The sequence below is a fragment of the Scyliorhinus torazame genome, chromosome 13 (genome assembly GCF_047496885.1).
Source record: "Scyliorhinus torazame isolate Kashiwa2021f chromosome 13, sScyTor2.1, whole genome shotgun sequence".
NCBI classification, from domain to species: Eukaryota; Metazoa; Chordata; class Chondrichthyes; order Carcharhiniformes; family Scyliorhinidae; genus Scyliorhinus; species Scyliorhinus torazame.
Window position 1 is genome coordinate 34,026,970 of NC_092719.1, and position 21,989 is coordinate 34,048,958.

Sequence of the window (21,989 nt, forward strand, 5' to 3'; positions counted from 1 at the left end):
AACCACCCCCCACATGGAATGTGTCAGAGTAGCTAAACTTCAAATCTATTTGTCAACTTTTGTTTCAGGCTGCTGTTTTGAGCTCACGCATTACAAAAATGTAAACTTTTCCTCAGCAGGTACTTATACTAAACTTAGCTCTGACAAATCTAAATAAGAGCTGAACCTAATTTTTAAATTAGAAACACATTAAGTAGTTTAATTTGAGCTGCCATAGGGCTTGTAATCCACAGGATATGTCTACATAGAGCTTGAAAGTTTTAATTCATGGCATTATATTATCCAAAATATTGTGCTGGCTCGATCAGAATTTCTTTCCAAATGCTCGGTGTATTGATTTGTTCTATTTTCTGAGCTGATGCTGAGACAGACGATAGGACTTGAATTCAAGGTCTTTATAAAGGTAATAAAACAACTTAATTATCACAATTTTATATAATTGTACTGCTTTTGTAATAGTTCAGGAAGGGTTAATCTTTGCATACTTTTAGGATTATTTTGGCAATTTAGTATTTAATCTACAAAAGATCTAAGAACAAGAGAAGGTAGTAATTTTTTTATATGCCGGCAATTGCTACCACAGTTAATAGTTTAATCTGTTTTAAGTGCCCTGTGCAAAACTCGATTTTCAAGAGGTTTTTGACCATTGTGCGTCAAGCACACTGCAGACCTTTTACAAAAGTCAAATTAAACCATTAATTACATTAATAAAGGTCTTTGGTGGTCAGCACTTTAGAACTGAAACAGCATTTGAGCTGCCTCTCAATGTATGCCATTGGACTAACAATGTTTGGTGTTTGCTCTTCGGATTTAACCATTTGTCTATTTAGTAACAAGACAAGGAGTAAATAAGAGATTTCCAGCTTTGGACAGGCAGAGAGAATGAGTGAGGAATGGCTTCCTGTCTGATGTTAATCTGAGAAGGTGGAGTTTTCCAGCACTCCAGTAAAAACGGCAGGGGGAATAAATTATTTCCAGTGACTGCATTTTCTGCCTGATCAGCTTCCAGTTTTAGTCGGTGTTCTAACTGAAGGGAAGGCGTTTGCTCTCCTAAAACAAAGTTGACAAAAAAACGCGCCTTGAGGCACGTGGGAGGGGGCTGGAAAGTGGAATACAATATGCTCTGAGGAGGACGTGTTGGAAAGCTGTATTGCAGCTTATGAAGCTGATGTATTAGAATGCAGTAGAAACAGCTGACAGCTGGCAGTTCCTACAGTTCCTGGCTTATGACTTTCCCAACAGAAGCTCCCTGATATTAAACTTGAAATCTCTTTAATACAGCAAAAAAAAACTCTCGTTCGCAAGAACTGGGTTTCCAGTGGAATGGAATATGAAGAGAACAGAGATATGGATAAACCGCGACGCTTTAAATCTTGGACTTTGCTATTTCTGGTTGGAATATTCTTGCCAGATTTCGTATATGGATCAGTGGGGTTTTATCCAAGGTTTGCCCCATTCTTTTTCCTTTGCACCCACCATGGAGAGCTGGAGAGCGATGGAGAACAGGGAGAGGTGTTGATGTCACTTCATATTGTGGGAAACCCAGAATATTATGTGCCTGGTCAAGAATATCATGGTAGGTCACTTTTATAATTAACTGGATGTTGCTTATGGGTTTTAGTGTTCAGTTTAACATAACAATATAACAGCTATTTCCTGGGTGAAACAAGTATGGTTTTTCACATAATGTATAATAACATTGGTGTGCATCTGGTTAAAGTCTGCATATTTAAAATAAGCAGTTCTTTGTTTTCAGAGCCATTGGAGTGTTTAATGTTTTAATGTTTATGTTACAAGAAGAGCAAGGTTAAAAATTGAATCATATTAACATGATTTATTTGACCATCAGCATGCTTGCTGATATGAGTTATGAAGACAAATTAATCCTTTGGGGTTTCCTCCTTTGTTGCGAACCATTCCCTTTCTGTTCCTAAACCTCTGTCCTTCAAAGAGCCTGTACTTGGATGTATTAAACTAAGCTGGCAGGTCTGAGGAGGCTTTGTGTGTGGGCTCAACTCAAGTGTAAAAACCTTTTGCTGGGACAGCTGTCAGTCCCAGGCCAGTCTAATTTTAAAATAAAGTGGACACATTTCCAATGTGAGACCATACAGTGCACTTGCGGGTCATTTCTATCCTGCAGACTGTCTTCCTGATCGGTCTGAAGATCGCGTAAAGCCCAATGCAGTATCTCCACTGTACATGTGTGAATGGCAACAGACTGTTCCCTGTAAGCCAAAAGTGAGAGTTCAGGTCAACTGTGCATGGGGTTGAATTAACATGGAAAAAAACAGCTTGACTTAATCAGTAGGAAGCAAAAGTGTCAATCTTGTATCGGCACAGGAGGTTCCTGCAATCTCCAAAAGGAAAAATTAAATAATTGTACGAAGCACTTTGAAATAATTTTACTGAAAGAAGAAAGTACAGTGCTTCAATTTTCAAAGTGTAATCTTACAAAAGATATGCCCCTTTCATTCCATACTGGTTGCCCTGAAATGATGGATGATCTATTTGTATTTAAACATGATATTTAACCAATTCAGTTCAAGTGGCAATTGTTCATCTTTTGGGACTAATTAGTGAGAAACACCTACAAGATGAATACACTGCAATTTTCCTGGAAGGTTGCACTATTTTATAACATCAGGCATGTTTAGTTCCGTACTCAATTACTTTTTCAGTACAAGGAAAGGATAAACAAAGCATGGACAGCATTACGGATGATAGTAGAATCTTCACTTCGAGAACAAATTATAATGATAAACTGAATTGCCTTTTTGTTGGATAAACTGAATTGCCTTTTTGTTGGATATGGTTGATGAGGGTAAATGTGCCATTACAAATCATCCAATCCAGAGCTAAGTAGTGAGGTTCATTCCAAATGAACCCAGATTCAGGTTGATTTACAACCACGATATGTACTACTGTAAAGTTAAGAGAGATTGGCTCTGTGCAAACTTTTTAAATGAAAGTTAAAAGCGTTATAGCTGGGGCAGCACGGTGGCGCAGTGGTAGCACTGCAGTCTCACGGCACCAAGGTCCCAGGTTCGATCCCGGCTCTGGGTCTCTGTCCGTGTGGAGTTTGCACATTCTCCCCGTGTTTGCGTGGGTTTCGCCCCCACAACCCAAAGATGTGCAAGGTAGGTGGATTGAACACGCTAAATTGCCCCTTAAATGAAAAAAAAAAATGAATTGGGTACTCTAAATTTAAAAAAAAAAGTGTTATAGCTTTTGGTTCACCTTCTTTTGATTATTTCATAATATTGATGTGGGCAAGGAAACCTGTCCTTTTTCAAGATAGAGCCAAGTCAGATGTCTACCTTGGCGCTGCAAAAGGCAACCAACCCTATGCAGTCATAGTGGGCAAATATAGCAATAGAAACAAATTGACTTCTTAACACCTAAGCTCATCTAAACATATAATAGGCATGCTAACCACTGTTTTGTCAATGCTGGGGTGGCAGCCAATAAGACTTGAATTCAATAATTAGATTTAACATGTTGCTGCCTATAATTGTCTCTGCTGTGCCATGTGATTAAGGAATCAAATTAATAATTAAACCATTTTTGTCTTTTAAACTTTTGTGCTTCTGGGTTTAAGCCAACAAAATTCAGAAATAAAGCAGATTCAACAGATGTTATTTCCGAACATAGTAGTTAACAAATGTTTAAGAGAATTACTTTCATTTGTTCTCCTCGCGATAGATCGGCAGTTATACTCCAACTATATTGGCATTCAAAAATTTCAGCAAGAAGTTGGAGTTGCATACATGGCATCCTTCAACCAAAAACACTAATCATCGACTAATGCAAATGACTTGAGTTGGACATGTGTACGAATTGTAATCTCCATATTTCCCCAGAAGCAGATTAATTCCATTCAATATCTTCCTCATCCTGACTGACATAGAGAGCTAACTATCTGGGGAAATGGGAGGGAGAGCAAGATAGTTCAGAAATGTACTCCTTACATTGTGTTATCCTAATGCTCTTTCAAAATCTCAATTTTATAATGTTTTGTGCATGACATGTCACACAAAGGAAATAAACCAAACAGCCTACTTTTCATCTGCATATTCTTAACCAAAATTCTGACCAGTTTTAGAAAATAGCTTGTTTTAATATTAACACACCGTAATGTGTAATGCACATTTGAGTTGCCAATCCATCGAGTTCCAGCTCTAAATTATGTCATATAAAGTGAATGGCAATGGCGGTCAGGTGTTGCTTTGTAGGGAAAGCGCGACATGGGAGGAATGGTATACGCATAAGCCACTTAATCAAGGAACTATGACAATCAACTAGTAATGATATTGTAATGTCTGGGAGCACAGTATTTTCAGCTCTGTATCTCAGCCAGAGATGAATGTGAGTGGGCATTGAAGGAGAGTAAAAATTTGAAAATAGAGGAAGAGGATATTAAACAAAAGATTTTGTGTTCAATTTCTAAATATTCTGTAATGTAATCCTTACAGCATGAACTACTTGTGAGTCGGAAGCAGCGATACTGTTCTCAGATCTTAAATAAACCAAAGCCAGACAACTGGTTTGGACTAGACTATTTTCCCTGGTTTGGCTATATAGAGTATCAAAATAATTTACTGTTGATGATCATAGGACCCATTGAACTTAACAACTCCCATTCCACTGGCTGCCTTTACCACTCTGCCTCGGCAAAAATCCACAATATTTGTGTCATAAGAACGGAACATAAACTGCTGTTTTGTATATAACAGTATAAACATGATTACAGATCATAAAGGAAGACATGCATTTATAATTCATCGTTCACAACCACCAGATGTTTCAATGCACTTTCCAGCCAGTGAAGTACTTTTGAAGTGTGGTCACTGTTGTAGTTAAATAATCATCTTGTGATCAGTTCCTCAGAGCCCATGATGTCAGGTCACTTATAGAATCATAGAATTCCTACAATGCAGAAGGAGGCCATTCGGCCCATTGAGTCTGCACCGACCCTCTGAAAGAGCACCCTACCTAGACCCTATCCCCCTAACCCCACCTAACCTAACATCTTTGGACTGAGGGAGGTGTTGCTCTTTCGGCACCGGTGTAATGTTGACAATTAATAATGATGCTCTTTTTAATGAGTGGCATACTATCCCACCAGCGTCACCAATAATGTTGCCAAATTAACTAGATATGGCAGTTATTAATGATAATATTGCGATTCAGAGTCGCCAGGTATCAAATGATACCACCACAAGGCTTTACCGGATATCGATCAAAGGACCAAACAACCAGTTAATCTGTTCAAGTTCAAAGATAGTTTATTTACACACAAGGATTACTTCGACATGCAACATAAAACACTACAAGTTAAACTACACCTAACAACTACAATAACCTATACTTAACTTCAGGGCCACCGGCTCTTTGCAGATGAACAAGGCCTTTGTTCGGATCTTGCGTGGCTGGGTAGAAGAAGTGGCTTTGTTTCTGCTGGGCTCATCTGTCTGGTAGCGATCGTTGGTCTTGAACTTGTCTTCTGGTCGTAATGCTACGCTTGGTTTTAGGCGTAGGCCGGGGCCAAGAGAGACCGAGCACATGGCTGTGTCTCTTTTTATCCCTCTGGAATTTCACACTCTTTGGGGTGGTCCTTAGCTTTGGACCCAATTATTCGACAGGCTTCGATCACAGCCTTCGATTTTGGCCAATAAAAGGGGAGGGTACCTTGATGGCTGGGCGTGTCCTAAGCGGTCATTGACCTTGGCTGTTTGGGCTTTCTTAGCAAAGGGAGTGGCGCCGGTTAGTCTGTATCTGTATCGGTTACCTGAGTACAGTCTTTTTGTTCTGGGGAAATGGGCCATTAGAATGCACACGATCAGGAGTTTCGATCGCGTCTAGCTATCTGGGTTGCAAATAAACACAGATGCTCTGAGTGTGTCTGAGTCCTGGGTTGGCCATAATTCCCATGGTCCTTTGCAGGTGGCCATCTGAGATGGCTACATCGGAAACCGAAGCACTTGGAGGAAACCCACGCTGACATGGGGAAAAGTGCAAATTCCACACAGACACCCAAGTCTGGTATTGAACCCAAGTCCTTGGCGCTGAGAGGCAGCAGTGCTAACTACTCTGCCACTTGTTTAACATTTTTAACCAAACAGTTGATAGTTGGATATTTTGTTCTGCAAGTGTGATCAATAACTTTGCTGACCACAGGGCGAACACTTGGTGTGAAAGTTAAGATTGATGTTTCACAGATAAGAAACATGAAGTGGTTAGCACTGTTGCTTCACAGCTCCAGAGTCCCAGCTTCGATTCCTGGCTTGGGTCACTGTCTGTGCGGAGTCTGCACGTTCTCTCTGTGCCTGCGTGGGTTTCCTCCGGGTGCTCCAGTTTCCTCCCACAAGTCGTGAAAGACGAGTTGTTAGGTGAATTGGCCATTCTGAATGCTGCCTTTGTGTACCCGAAAAGATGCCGGAGTATGGTGACTAGGGGCTTTTCACAGTAACTTCATTGCAGTGTTAATGTAAGCCTACTTGTGACATTAAAGATTATGAAATCTGAAATGAATGGAAACTCATTGCTGACCCGCATTCACTATCATTGGCTTACGCTATTATCTTTTGTGTTTCAAATCAGTATCTACTCAATGACAATATATGTGGGCTTAGAATAAAGTAAAATGAATAATGCTATTTGTTTATTGAATAAAAACAACAATTAGAGTGAAAAAGCAAAGATTGCATGGTGTAACAAAAGATTTCAAACACTTCCTCTAATGTAGCCTTGATGTTATGACTGCCAATATCTTATGATATGAATTGGCTATTTCTGCTTATATTCATCAAAAATCTGTAATTGATGGAAAAAAAATACTGTTCTTAACACCACTGCCTGAAAAAGCTTGTTAAATGAGAAACTTAGGATTTGTCAAATGTATTTGCAAAAGAAAATGTTCTCTCAGGATTCCCAGTGGCGGCATTTAGGTGGAAATTGCACGTTGGGTGGCTCCTACTCGAGACTGGTTCTTGCTATTTCTGTTCCTATTTCAGAACCTGCCGGTCTGCCTACTGAAATTCTTCAAGGAGGTGGACAAATTGATCGCCTCGTTTATTTGGGGGGATGAAGGTGGCCATGATTAGGAGGGTTGTTTTGCAGAAAGGGTGACAGACGGGGGGGGGGGGGGGGGGGGGCTAGGCCTCCCAAACCTACTGTACTATTACTGGGTGGCAAATGTGGAGAAGGTGCGGGGCTGGGTTATGGCAGGGGAGACCTGATGGGTTAAGATGGAGGAGGGCTCGTGTAAGGGATTGGGGTTGAAGGCGTCACTTCCGATGGCACTGGGTAAGTACTCGGTGAGTCCGGTGGTGATGGCCACTTTGAAGATCTGGAGCCAGTACAGGCAACAGTTTAAGCTGTGGGCCGGGTCAGGAGGATGCCCATTAGGGGGAATCATGTGTTCGAGTTGGGAAGATGGATGCGAGGAGATGGGTTGAGAGGGGGATTAAGGAGATTAAGGATCTGTTTCTTGGGGGATGATTCGTGAGATTGGAGGAGATGGGAGACAAGTACGGGTTGGCACAGGGAGAAGGGTTTAGATACCTGCAGGTTCGAGATTTTGCAAGGAAGGTCTTCCCGATTTTCACGATAGCGCTGGCTTCCTCCTTGCTGGAGTTGGTATTGTCAGCAGGGGGGTTGGAGAAGGGGGTTGTGCCGGCAATCTACAGGACGATCCCGGAGGAGGACAGGGTGCTCATGGAGGGGGTTAAGGTGAAGTGGGGAGAAGAGCTAGGGGGGCAATGGAACAGGCTGGGGCTGATACAATTGAAGGTTGTGTATAGCGCACACCTCACAAAATCAAAGATGAGCCAGTTGTTTGAGGGGGTGGAGGATGTCTGTAAGCGATGTGGGAGGGGTCCTGCAAATCATCTGCATATGTTTTGTCCTGCCCGAAGTTGGAAAGGTATTTAGCACTTTCTCAGGCGTTTTTACATATGGATGTGGAGCCTGGTCCTGTAGAAGCCATTTTCGGGGTGTCGGACCGGCCCGAGTTGCAGGCGGGTGCGGGGCAGACGTTTTAGCCTTGGCCTCGCTGGTCGCTCATAGGCGGGTCCTGTTGGGTTGGAGGTCAGCTTCTCCGCCCTGTGCTCGGCATGAACGGGGGTCCTGCTGGAGCTTTTGACCCTGGAGAAGGTGACGTTTGAGTTCAGAGGGTGAAGGACGGATTCTACAATTCTTGGGGATTGTTTATTATGCACTTTCAGGAGTTGGTTGCTGTTGAATGTTGAGGGGGGGTTGTTTCATTTTTGTTTTTGTTTTATGAGTTTATGTTTTAGATTTTATATTGTTGGAGTTCTGTTTTTGTTTTCTTTCTTTGTATGGTGAAAATGATGACATTTATGGCGAATAAAAATATTTTTAAAAAATAATATTTTCTCGCATATGATTATTTAATGTGTCCTATAATGTCCCAAAGTGCTTCACCTCTGGAACTGGTCTGACAGATGTGACATGGTGAGAGTTTTGTGCAGAAGGCTTCTTAATTCCCTGAAGCAAACTGTACACCTGACTGTGTCCCAATATCATATTGTTTAAAATAACAACTCATCTTCTATTAGAATTGCAAAAGTTCAGATTTTATTCTATTTTAAAATGTGTATAGAAATTAAAGTGTTAAATTACAAAACCAACCAGGTGGTTTCAGAATGAGATTTAACAATTGAACTTTGCTTTGAAATATGTTGATGGGAGCCTTATATTCTACTCACTGGATCAATGTGGATTCAGAAATCACACATTACAAAAACGATACTATCCTTTGTATACCTGTAAATAGTTTGGGCCTCGTAAATCTTGGATTGATTTTGCTATGTTGGATTATTAGTGTTGTTAACAGGTTTCAAACTTGTTCAGGGAAGAAACATAAATACTTTGGCAGCAGGAACAAAACACCACATAAGAGGGCTGGTATTGGAAAGTATGAGGGACATATTTCTATTGGATCAGTCTGCTTGTATTCCAATGCGTTTTCCAGTAGATAGGTCCAGCTATGATAGAAGGACCTACCTCAAACACGCTGGTCCTTTATTTAAATACTAATTTGTCATGGGTCAATTCTGCACACCATTTACTACCTTCTGGTTTTGTGCCCAGGGTGGCTAGATGATGGTCAGTTAAGACGATGGTTGTAATGACGCTCCCTTCAACCTTTTATCGTTACATGCAATTTTCTGCTCCAACCACTAATGTGCTCCCTAAGCATGTCTGAATCTGCACCTGATTCGACAAAATTGCACCATAAAATGAGACCATACAGCCCTATGCTGATGCTATCTCTTCAACTTGAGTTACTGTTCTATCTTTATTTCCTGCCCTTTCCCATCTCCTTTTACCTTTCAAATCATTATCCAATTTAATTTTAAATGATGTTATAATCTGTACCCTAAAAGCTTCTTGTGCTAAAGCATTCATTGTTCTAATACATCTTAGGAAATAGAAGCACGAATCAAGCCTCTAAATTTCAAGCATTGCTGGGAAGTTAACTGTCAGTCACTGGTGCATTCTCTATGGCAATGCCTCCACCAACCACAGTCTACTTGCCCACCAATCAGTGTCCACTTTTTGAAAAATTGTTTTCATTGGATTTTCACATCTTATATTTAACGGTTCATAAGTTACATGTTACAAAACTGCGCCAAAGGGTAAAGTAAAACAGAAACTAACACATATATTTACAAGCAATTGTCTTCCCTCCCGCTCTGGCCATGACCCCCTTTAGCCGGCATAAATATGTTACAATCCCCAGTATGGTCAGAGCACGTATTCACTGAAGTGTTGGGTGCTCTGAGGTACAGACAAACCAACACGGTTGCGATTGGTACAACGCAGTTTTATTCCATTTAACTATTTATACATCAGACTTGGTACTCAGCACGTTGTGACGGTGTGAGTGTCTTGCTATGAGGTCCTGGCCCTGTGCTGTCTCCAGATGGACTGCCCAGGAAGTGTTGTGTTTCTTGTCTTATACTGTGTCTGCTCTTGTCTGTGATTGGCTGTCGTGTTATGTGTGCTAATTGGTCCGTTGGTCTGTCTATCATTATGTATGTGTTATGATGTATGTTTGAATATCATGACATCCCCCCTTTTTTACAAGATTATGTGCCTACGTGGTTATAAATATAAATGTGTCCTGAGTGCAGCTAAAGGTGTGTGTGTGAGCGTAATATTTACATCATGTACGTGGGGCTTAACTATATACAAGGGGCGATGTCAGGTGTGACATGCTAACGAGGCTGTACCATAACAAAAGAAGAACAACGTTGAAATTTGGAACGATCAAACGAGGCCTGTAACGATAAAACAGTGACATGTTATAAAACAGTGGTTGCAAAAGTTTGACGTGTGAACAGTCTCATAAGTCCAGTCTAGTAGGTGGGCGACGAATTCGGGTTGACCGTCTCAAGGGTGGGTCGAGAACCATCGGCTGAGGTGCGAGCCTGGCCATGGGCGGCGACAGAAGGGGCATGGTATATGGCAGCTCCACGAAGTCGCTATCAGGAACCAGTGCAGGACACGGCGTCTGTGTAGGGTCCCGTTGCGAGCGTGGAAGTAAGCGAAGGGCTCGGCAATTGCGCCTACGCACGGATCCATCCGGCATGCGTACCAGGAACGAGCGGGGAGCCACGCGTCGGAGAACTTCGGCAGGTGCTGACCAGCCACCATCTGGTAGGTGGATGCGGACATTGTCTCCAGGGGCCAGGGAGGGAAGATCAGTTGCCCGTATGTCATATGACCTCTTCTGGCGACCGCGCTGCAGTTGCATCCTATGCAGTACCGGAGCATGGTCTATTGTTGGTGCCAGGATGGAAGGCACAGTGGTTCTGAGGGCGCGACCCATCAGCAGCTGTGCTGGTGAGAGACCAGTGGCTAGTGGGGCCGAGCGATAGGCCAGCAGGGCGAGGCAGAAGTCCGACCCGGCAGCAGCAGCCTTGCAGAGGAGCCGCTTGGCAATGTGAACGCCCTTCTCCGCCTTTCCATTGGACTGGGGATGCAGAGGGCTGGACGTCACGTGTGTGAAGCCACATGAGGCGGCAAAGGACGACAATTCGTGGCTGGCAAAACAGGGCCCATTGTCCGACATGACAGTCATCGGAATGCCGTGGCGAGCAAAGGTGTCCTCGCAGGCCCTGATGACAGCAGGCGACGTCAAATCGTGCAGGCGTATGACTTCTGGGTAGTTTGAGAAGTAGTCAACTATGATGACATAGTCCATGCCGAGCGCGTGAAATAGGTCGACACCCACCTTCGCCCAGGGGGACGTCACCAGCTCATGGGGCAGAAGCGTCTCAGGAGGTTGCGCCGGCTGAAACCTTTGGCAGGTTGTACAGGTGAGTACCATGTTGGCAATATCGTCACTGATGCCCGGCCAGTATACCGCCCCTTGAGCCCTCCGTCTGCACTTCTCGACCCCTAAGTGGCCTTTGTGTAGTTGGTCGAGAACCAGCTGGCGCATGCTGTGCGGAATCACAATCCGGTCCAGCTTCAGAAGGACACCATCAATGATGGCTAGGTCGTCTCGTACATTGTAGAACTGCGGGCACTGCCCTTTGAGCCATCCTCCCATCGTGTGGCGCATCACTCGCTGCAGAAGGGGGTCGGCCGCAGTCTCTCGGCGGATACGGGCCAGACTGGAGTCGTCAGCTGGCAGATTTGCCGCTGTAAAAGCCACCTGTGCCTCGACCTGACATACGAACCCTTCCGCATCTGGCGGCGTGCTCACTGCTCTGGATAGGGCATCCGCCACGATGAGGTCCTTCCCTGGGGTGTAGACCAGTTGGAAGTCGTACCTCCTGAGTTTAAGTAGGATGCGCTGGAGGCGAGGGGTCATCTCGTTCAGGTCCTTGTTTATTATGCTGACCAGGGGGCGGTGGTCAGTTTCGACCGTGAACCGTGGAAGACCATAGATGTAATCGTGGAACTTGTCTGAACCGGCTAGCAAGCCCAGGCATTCTTTCTCGATTTGCGTGTAGCCCTGCTCTGTGGGGGTCATGGCCCACGATGCATAGGCCACTGGGGCCCATGATGCCGTGTCATCCCTCTGCAGGAGCACTGCTCCATTGCCGGATTGGCTGGCATCAGTTGAGATTTTGGTGGAACGAGACGTGTCAAAAAGCGCAAACACTGGTGCCGTAGTGAGTTTGCGTTTGACTCCTCCCATTCCAGCTGGTGTGTGTGTTGCCACTGGAACTCTGGATTTTCTGACGAGATGGCGCAGAGTCGTCGTGTGGGAGGCAAGGTTGGGAATGAACTTCCCCAGGAAGTTGACCATGCCAAGGAAGCGTAGGACAGCCTTCTTGTCGGCCGGCTGCGGCATGGCTGTGATGGCGCTCACCTTGTCTGCATCCGGACGGACCCCTGACCGGGAGATATGGTCCCCCAGGAGCTTCAACTCAGTCTGGCCAAAGGAGCACTTGGCTCGGTTGAGGCGCAGGCCGTTTTCCTGTATGCGGGCAAAAACGCGTTGGAGACGATGTATGTGCTCCTGCGGTGTGGTGGACCAGATGATGACATCGTCCACATATACGAGCACCCCTTCGATGCCGTCCATCATCTGCTCCATGATTCTATGGAAGACCTCGGATGCCGAGATGATGTCAAATGACATCCGGTTGTAGCAGAACCTGCCGAAAGGGGTGTTGAAGGTACATAGCTTTCGGCTGGACGGGTCCAGTTGGATCTGCCAAAATCCTTTAGACGCATCCAGTTTCGTGAATATCTTCGCCTGGGCCATTTCACTGGTGATCTCCTCCCGTTTGTGTATGGGATAATGTTCCTTCATAATATTATTATTGAGGTCTTTGGGGTCAATACAGATACGGAGCTCGCCAGAGGGCTTCTTGACACACACCATGGAGCTGACCCATGGCGTGGGCTCCGTGACCCTGGATAGGACCCCTTGGTCCTGGTGATCCTGCAGCTGCTGCTTGAGGCGGTCTTTAAGTGGCGCAGGAACCCTGCGAGGTGTGTGAACGACCGGGATGGCATCCGGTTTGAGGCGAATTTGGTATGTGTATGGCAGTGTTCCCATGCCTTCGAATGCCTCCTGGTTGTGGGCGAGGAGCGACTGGAGCTGTGCGTAGAACTCTGCTTTCGGGAAGTCAGACGTGCTGTCTGGAGAGAAAGAGAGAATTCGTTGCACAAGGTGGAGAGCCTTGCATGCCTGTGCGCCCAGCAGGGAGTCCTTCAATGAGCCAACTATCTCGAACGAGAGTGTGCCCGTGTGTGTTTTGTGTGTCAGCTGGAGCTGGCAGGATCCCATGGCCGGGATAACGTTCCCGTTGTAGTCGACCATCTTGCACCGGGATGGCTGGATTGGTGGTCTGACCTTCATGGCGTAGAAGGCTGACCATGATATGAGGTTGGCGGAGGCGCCAGTGTCCAGGCGGAAAGTGATCGGCGATCAGTTGACCGTTAGGGTGGCACTCCATTCATCGCCCGGATTGATGGTGTTGACCCGGTTCGCATCAATGACCGCCACCCGGAAGGCGTCTTGGTCATCTGTGTCGTCGGTTTGGATGTCGTGATGTGGAGGCTGAATGATCCGTACGTTCCTGCGAGGTTGTCGGAGATGTGGAAGATCACCAGGTTGAGCGGCTCGACAGTAGGCAGCGTAGTGGCCCATCTTGCCACAGCGTAGGCATTGTCGGGTTTTTGCAGGATATTGCCCTTTTAAATGTGCAGCTCCACAGTTGCCGCACGTCATGACGTCATGGCGTTCGTTACGCCACTGCGCATGCGCAGTTCGGTCTTGCGTCGGGTGCGCCAGCGCAGCACGTCCCTCAGTGTTGCCGTAGGTTTTGGCGCGCACAAACGCGGGAGGCCTTAAAAAGCGCGCAAAACGGCCGCCCTCGTCCGGGCCGCGGGCCGGGAGAAACTCGATTGCCTGGACGCATTCGGCCTCGTGGGCGGCCTGGCTTGCCGATTCGATCGGGTGGGGCCCCCTCCGCGCCGATTCGGTCGCCTGAAATTGGGCATAGCGGCTAGTCGCATTCTCATGCAGGACGCAGATGCTAAGGTCAGGCCTTTAATTTTTAGAAGCTGCTGGCGTAGGCCACCGGAGGCAACGCCAAAAACGATCTGGTCCCGGATCATGGACTCTGAGGTGGTGTCGTAACCGCAGGACTGCGCGAGTATGCGGAGGTGCGTCAGGAAGGACTGAAAGAGCTCATCCTTACCTTGCAGGCGCTGCTGAAAGACATACTGTAGCGCACAAAGACTCCGAGAGACGAATAGAGTGAAGTCGATGAGGCTTTATTAAGTGTGACTGTTCCCCCGCAGTTCGGTAGCAGACTGGCCTGCGGGGGAGGACTCCTGGTTCTTATACTCCGCCTTCAGGGCGGAGCTAGAGGTCAACGGCCAACCAGGACCCGGGATCTGTCAGCCAATGACATCACGGCTTCACAGTCCCACATGACCCCTAATGCATACTACCACATTCACACCTTGTTAAAAATGAACCCGGCGGGGTGATGCTTCGCATTGTGGTAAGGGTTTACAAGGCTGGTCCTGGGAGGAAAATATTCGCATGTCATTACAGTATGTACAAGGTTTTTTTTTTCGAAGTGTTTACAGTAATCGTCAGGAGAAAAAAGACAAAATGTTCTCGTTAAAAGTCCACATATTGTAGTGTTAGATCGACGCCACGAGTCGGTCGGGCGGTCTGGTCGTCCGTGTCGATTGCCTCGGCCCCGGTGGTGGTGGTGGTGCTTGTTCCAGTGTTGTCGTCTCCGGGAGCCTTACGGTTTCAGCTTCGGCTTCACTACTGGTCGGGCCTGGGAGGAGGACCGATCCTCCAGGGAAGGGGGCGGTCGCGGGGTGCGCCGGTGGCAGGGAGGGGGTGATTGGTATCGGGGGGGTGTGTGTGTTGCCAGCGGGCGCCAGATCTCGCAGGGAGACCGTGTCCTGTCGGCCGTCGGGGTACTCCACGTAAGCGTACTGCGGGTTCGCGTGAAGGAGGTGAACCCTCTCGACCAACGGGTCCGACTTGTGCGCCCGCACATGTTTCCGGAGCAAGATGGGTCCTGGGGCCGCCAGCCAGGTCGGCAGCGACGTTCCAGAGGAGGACTTCCTGGGGAAGACAAGGAGGCGCTCATGAGGCGTTTGGTTAGTACTAGTACACAGTAGTGACCGGATGGAGTGGAGAGCGTCCGGGAGGACCTCCTGCCACCGTGAAACTGGGAGGTCCCTGGACAGTAGGGCCAGTAGGACGGTCTTCCAGACCGTGCCGTTCTCCCTCTCTACTTGCCCGTTCCCCCGGGGGTTATAGCTGGTCGTCCTGCTCGAGGCTATACCGTTGCTGAGCAGGAACTGGCGCAGCTCGTCACTCATGAACGAGGACCCCCTGTCGCTGTGGACGTATGCGGGGCAACCGAACAGTGTGAAGATGGTGTTCAAGGCTCTAATGACTGTGGCCGCTGTCATGTCGGGGCAGGGGATGGCGAAGGGGAAACGGGATTACTCGTCCACCACATTCAGGAAGTATGTGTTGCGGTCGGTGGAGGGGAGGGGCCCTTTGAAATCCAGACTAAGGCGTTCAAAGGGACGGGAAGCCTTGATCAGGTGCGCACCATCCGGCCTGAAAAAGTGCGGTTTGCACTCTGCGCAGATGTGGCAGTTCCTTGTGACTGTACGGACCTCCTCCAAAGAGTAGGGGAGGTTGCGGGACTTTATAAAGTGGTAGAACCGAGTGACCCCCGGGTGGCAGAGGTCCTCGTGGAGGGTTTGGAGGCGGTTAATTTGTGCGTTGGCACATGTGCCGCGGGATAGGGCATCGGACGGCTCGTTCAGCTTTCCGGGACGGTACAGGATCTCATAGTTGAAGGTGGAAAGCTCGATCCTCCACCTTAAGATCTTGTCGTTTTTTATTTTGCCCCGCTGTGCATTATCGAACATGAAGGCGACCGACCGTTGGTCAGTGAGGAGAGTGAATCTCCTGCCGGCCAGGTAATGCCTCCAATGTCGCACAGCTTCCACTATGGCTTGGGCTTCCTTTTCCACTGAGGAGTGGCGGATTTCTGAAGCGTGGAGGGTTCGGGAGAAAAAGGCCACGGGTCTGCCCGCTTGGTTAAGGGTGGCCGCTAGAGCTACGTCGGAGGCGTCGCTCTCGACCTGGAAGGGGAGGGACTCGTCGATGGCGCGCATCGTGGCCTTTGCGATATCCGCTTTGATACGGCTGAAGGCCTGGCAAGCCTCTGTCGACAGAGGGAAGGTCATGGTCTGTATTATGGGGCGGGCCTTGTCTGCATACTGGGGGACCCACTGGGCGTACTATGAAAAGAACCCCAGGCAGCGTTTTAGGGCTTTTGAGCAGTGCGGGAGGGGAAATTCCATGAGGGGGCGCATACGTTCGGGGTCGGGGCCTATTATCCCATTGCGCACTACGTAGCCCAAGATGGCTAGCCGGTTTGTGCTAAAAACGCACTTGTCCTCGTTGTACGTGAGGTTCAAGGCTTTAGCGGTCTGGAGGAATTTTTGGAGGTTGGCGTCGTGGTCCTGCTGATCGTGGCCGCAGATGGTTACGTTGTCGAGATACGGGAACGTGGCCCGCAACCCGTGTTGATCAACCATTCGGTCCATCTCTCATTGGAAGACCGAGACCCCGTTTGTGACGCCAAATGGGACCCTTAGGAAGTGGTATAATCACCCGTCTGCCTCGAAGGCTGTGTACTTGCGGTCACTTGGGCGGATGGGGAGCTGATGGTAGGCGGACTTGAGGTCCACGGTGGAGAAGACTTTATATTGGACAATCCGATTGACCATGTCGGATATGCGGGGGAGAGGGTGCGCATCTAGTTGTGTGTACCTGTTGATGGTCTGGCTATAGTCTCTGACCATCCTTTGCTTCTCCCCTGTCTTTACTACTACCACCTGTGCTCTCCAGGGACTATTGCTGGCCTGGATTATGCCTTCCTTCAGTAGCCGCTGGACTTCGGACCGAATGAAGGTCCGGTCCTGGGCGCTGTACCGTCTGCTCCTAGTGGCGACGGGTTTGCAATCCGGGTGAGGTTTGCAAACAAGGATGGGGGCTCAACCTTGAGGGTTGCGAGGCCGCAGATAGTGAGTGGGGGTATTGGACCGCCGAATTTGAAGGTTAGGCTCTGCAGATTGCACTGGAAGTCTAATCCCAGTAATGTGGGGGCGCAGAGTTGGGGAAGGACGTAGAGTCTGTAGTTTTTGAACTCCCTCCCTTGCACCGTTAGGGTAACTATGCAGAAGCCTTTAATCTGTACGGTGTGGGATCCTGCAGCTAGGGAAATCTTTTGTGCGCTGGGACGGATGGTCAAAGAACAGCGTCTTACCGTGTCGGGGTGGATAAAGCTTTCCGTGCTCCCGGAGTCGACCAGGCAAGGTGTCTCGTGCCCGTTTATCAGCACCGTTGTTGTCGTCGTCCGGGGCCGAGCTTGGTCCAGCGTCATTGAGGCCAGACGTGATCGTAATGCTTGAGGGTCTTCTGCGAGCCCCGTGGAGCCGTCGACACTGGGGTCCGTTGTTGCCGTCCAAGATGGCGGCGGGGGTGAACAAGATGGCTGCCCCCATGCATCGCACATGGCTGGGGGGTCACAAGATGGCGGCGGGGGTGGACAAAATGGCCACCCTCATGCGTCGCATAGGTCTGGGGTGGCCCAAGATGGCGGCGCCCCTCCTCCCCTCGTGGTGGCCGGGACCCAAAATGGCGGCGCCTGCGGGTCGCACATGGGGCGCTGGGGGGGTTGGGGAGCGTTAGGAACGCGCAGGACTCCCTCTTCTCCGGGGACAGCGGTGGCCGGGACCCAAAGTGGTTGCGCCTGCGGGTCGTACATGGGGCGCGGGGGGGGGTTGTGGAGCGTTAGAGACGCGCAGAACTCCCTCTTCTCCGGGGACAGCGGTGGCTGGGACCCAAAATGATTGCGCCTGCGGGTCGTACATGGGGTGCTGGGGGGATTGGGGAGCGTAAGAAGCTCGCAGGGCTCCTTGTTCTCCTGGGACAGCGGCGACCTCCCAGGACCGGCACACAGCCACAAAATGGCCCTTTTTCCCGCAGCTCTTACAAATCGCTGCGCGGGCCGGGCAGCGCTGCCGGGGTGTTTCGCCTGGCCGCAGAAATAGCAGCGGGCTCCCCCGGTACGACTTGGCGTCTGAACCGCGCAAGCCTGTGGGGTGGTCGGGGGTGGGGGGGGATTTGTCGCGACGGGTGCGTACGGAGCCCAATGGCCTGCCGCGCGGTCGGGGCCGTAGGCGCGGGCGTTTCGCGCGGCCACGTCCAGGGAGGCTGCAAGGGCCCGTGCCTCTGAGAGTCCTAGCGACTCTTTTTCTAAAAGTCTTTGGCGGATTTGGGAGGAGTTCATACCTGCCACAAAAGCATCGCGCATTAACATGTCCATGTGTTCAATCGCGTTCACCGGCGGGCAGCTGCAGGCCCGTCCCAAAATTAGTAGCGCGGCGTAGAATTCATCTATCGATTCTCCGGCACTTTGCCGTCTCGTTGCGAGTTGATAGCGAGCGTAGATCTGGTTTACTGGGCGAACATACATGCTTTTTAGTGCTGCGAACGCCGTCTGGAAATCCTCTGCGTCTTCGATGAGAGAGAAAATCTCCGTGCTTAACCTCGAGTGCAGGACCTGTAGTTTTTGGTCTTCTGTGACCCGGCCGGGGGCCGTTCTGAGGTAGGCCTCGAAACAAGTCTGCCAGTGCTTGAAAACTGCTGCTGAGTTCACTGCGTGGGGGCTGATCTTCAGGCATTCCGGAATGATCCTGAGCTCCATAGCCCTTTAGGCACGCTTAATAAATTGTAGCGCACAAAGACTCCGAGAGACGAATAGAGTGAAGTCGATGAGGCTTTATTAAGCGTGACTGTTCCCCCGCAGTTCGGTAGCAGACTGGCCTGCGGGGGAGGACTCCTGGTTCTTATACTCCGCCTTCAGGGCGGAGCTAGAGGTCACCGGCCAACCAGGACCCGGGATCTGTCAGCCAATGACATCACGGCTTCACAGTCCCACATGACCCCTAATGCATACTACCACACATACCTCTCAAAGCTTTCATTGACCTCAACGTTGAAGTGCTTGTCGAGCTTGAGGAAGACCGTGTCATACTTAGCTTTGTTCTCGCCTTCCGCGAACACCAAGGAGTTGTATACATCAATGGCGTGCTGACCTGCGGTAGTGAGGAGCATGGAAATCTTTGTTTCGTCCGAGGCGCCCTGTTTTTCATTGGCTTGCATGAAGAGTTTGAATCGCTGCTTGAAGAGCTTCCAATTTGTGCCCAGGTTCCCAGCGACTTGCAACGGCTGCGGTTTGTTGCGGGTGTCCATGGCTCAGGATGGCAGATTTGCCGGTAGGTATCGATTCACTCCTGGTATCATGAAGTGTTGGGTGCTCTGAGGTACAGACGAACCAACACGGTTGCGATTGGTACAATGCAGTTTTATTCCATTTAACTATTTATACATCAGACTTGGTACTCAGCGCGTTGTGACTGTGTGAGTGTCTTGCTATGAGGTCCTGGCCCTGTGCTGTCTCCAGATGGACTGCCCAGGAAGTGTCGTGTTTCTTGTCTTATACTGTGTCTGCTCATGTCTGTGATTGGCTGTCGTGTTATGTGTGCTAATTGGTCCGTTGGTCTGTCTATCATTATGTATGTGTTATGATGTATGTTTGAATATCATGACATTCACAAGTACCTATTTACAATTTGGTTTGGGCTTCAGCATGCCCTTGGACCAATCCCCTGTGGCTTTGTCCCTCTCGTTCTCTTTGCGTGCCTTCGCTACCCTCTTTCTCCACCCTTTTTCCTTTTCCTCTTTGTCCAGTGGCTCGTTCGTGTCTCTCCACCCCCCACACTATTGGTTGCTGGCTATCCTGTGGAAGCTGCCTTCCGACCCCCAGACGGCAAATTTTATTTTCTCCAGTGTGGGAGTTTCCACCAGGTCAGCCAGCCAGTCAGCAGCTTTGGGCGGTGCTGCCAATCGCCAGCTGAGCAGGATTCTCTGGCGGGTGATCAGGGAGGCAAAGGCTAGGACGTCGGGCCACCCTCCCCATGAAGAGTTCTGACTGACCTGAAACCCCGAAGACCGCACCTTTTGGGCATGGCCCCAACCTCACTCCCACAACCCTGAACATTGCCTCAAAGAAGGTCGTCCCATACCCGACAAGTGCGGTCAAGCCCAGAACATGTGGCTGTGGTTCGCCGGGCTCCCTGGCACAGTTAACATTTGTCCTCCACTTCTGGAAATAACGTACTCATTCGGGTTCTGGTTAGGTGCGCTCTGTGCACCACCTTTAGCTACGTCAGGCTCAGCCCTGCGCACGTGGAGATGAAGTCCGCCTGTGTAGTACTTCGATCCAGAGTCCTCCCCCTATCTCTATGCCCAGTTCCTCCTTCCATTTTTTCCTTGTCTCATTTCTGGGGATCGTTCCTCCTCCAACAGTTGCCCATACAAATCCGCTCAGTTTCCCTTCCCTAGGTTGCCCGCATCCAACAGTTCTCCTATTAACGAGTGTCTGGGGGTACGTCGTTGTTTCCTTGTGGGGAAAGTTTTTAACCTGATTGTATCTCTGGTCATTTCCTCTTGGCAGCTGGAAACACTCTGTGAGTTCCCCCAGAGTCGCTACTCTATCGTCCTTGTACATATCCCTAACCGTCAGAGTCCCTCGTCCTGCCTCCACCTTTTGAAGGTGGTGTCCATTATTGCGAGAGTGAACCTGTGGTAGTTGTAGATAGGGGCCAGCCATGGTGGACATTTTGGTTAAACCAAAGTGTTGCCTCATTTAGTACCAATGTGGCTTCTACCACTGGGCTCCTTGAGTATTTGGCCAGAGGCTGGAACGCGGCTGTGGCTAGGGCTCGGACCGATGTCCCTATTCAGGAACTTTCCTCCATCTTCACCCACTCTGCTCCCAGTTCCTTCACCCATCCCCTCACTCTTTCTGCGGTGGCCGCCCAGTGGTAGAACTGTAGGTTTGGGAGTGCCGGACCACCTATGATCCTTTTCCTTTTTAGGACCTTCTTTTGGATCCTCAGGCTCTCCACCCACGCCCCCCCACCCCCACACAAATCCATGATTAGTTTGTCGACAGTGCTGAAAAAGGCGTTGGGGATGTAGATCGGGAGGATCTAAACAGGAAGAGCAACCTGAGCAGTATGTTCATTTTGATCGTCTGCACCCTCCCTACGAAGTGCGCATGATGTTCGATGTTAGCTGCCTGCCCTTGGCAAAGCCCATCTGGTCCTCCACGACTACCTCCAGCACGCAACTCTCCAGCTGCCTCACCAAGGCCTTCGCAGGAACTTTGCGTTTGCATTGAGTAGTGAGATGGGCCTGCAGAACCCGCACTCAGTCGGGTCTTTGTCCTTTTTGGGTATCAGCGATATTGAGGCTTGTGCAGTGTTGGGGGCAGGGTGCCCTTACCAACGAGTCTGTGAACACCTCCTGCCAGATGCGGGGCCAATGCTGGCGCGAATTTTTAGTAGCAGTCCGGGAATCCATCTGGTCCTTCGCCTTCCCTGCCTGCATGGAATTGACACTCTCCACGACCTCCCCAATTCTAATGGTGCTGCCAGGCCCCATCTTCTATCTCCCCCACGACTGGCATGTCTAGTCCATCAAGGAACTGCTTCATCTTTGAGTCCCCCTCCGGGAGCTCAGAGGTGTACAGTCCGTGGTGAAAGGTTGCAAAGGCTTTGTTGATCTTTTCTGGCGTAGCAACTAACCTCCCGCTTCTATCTTTGACCTGAGCTATTTCCTTCGTGGCTGCCTGTTTTCTCAGCTGGTGAATCAGTAGGCGGCTGGCTTTGTCCTCATGTTCGTAAAAGGTCCCTCATGTCTCGCGGAGCTGGTGTATTGCTTTCCCAGTGAAGACTAGGTCAAGGTCCATCTGGTGCTTTTTCCTCTCCGCTAGTAGTTCCATACTCAAGGTTGAGGATTACTGCCGATCCACCTCCAATATGGAGTCGACTAGCTGTTGACTAGCCGCCCTCTCCTTCCTGTCTTT

At 49.1% G+C, this 21,989-nt stretch overlaps 1 protein-coding gene across 2 annotated transcripts in view; it reads left to right on the forward strand.

Annotated features, from left to right (window-relative positions):
- Window positions 1–291: 291 nt before the first annotated feature.
- LOC140387945 (reelin-like) overlaps window positions 292–21,989 on the forward strand; it is a 520,778-nt gene continuing 499,080 nt past the window's right edge. Inside the window, exons 1-2 of one of the 2 annotated variants that reach the window (XM_072471313.1) lie at window positions 292–403; window positions 1,282–1,576. In XM_072471313.1, the coding sequence (XP_072327414.1) occupies window positions 359–403; window positions 1,282–1,576 (340 nt within the window). In that variant the 5' untranslated portion in view covers window positions 292–358. The remainder of the gene's footprint in view (window positions 404–1,281; window positions 1,577–21,989) is intronic. The other variant, XM_072471312.1, reaches the window with a different exon arrangement.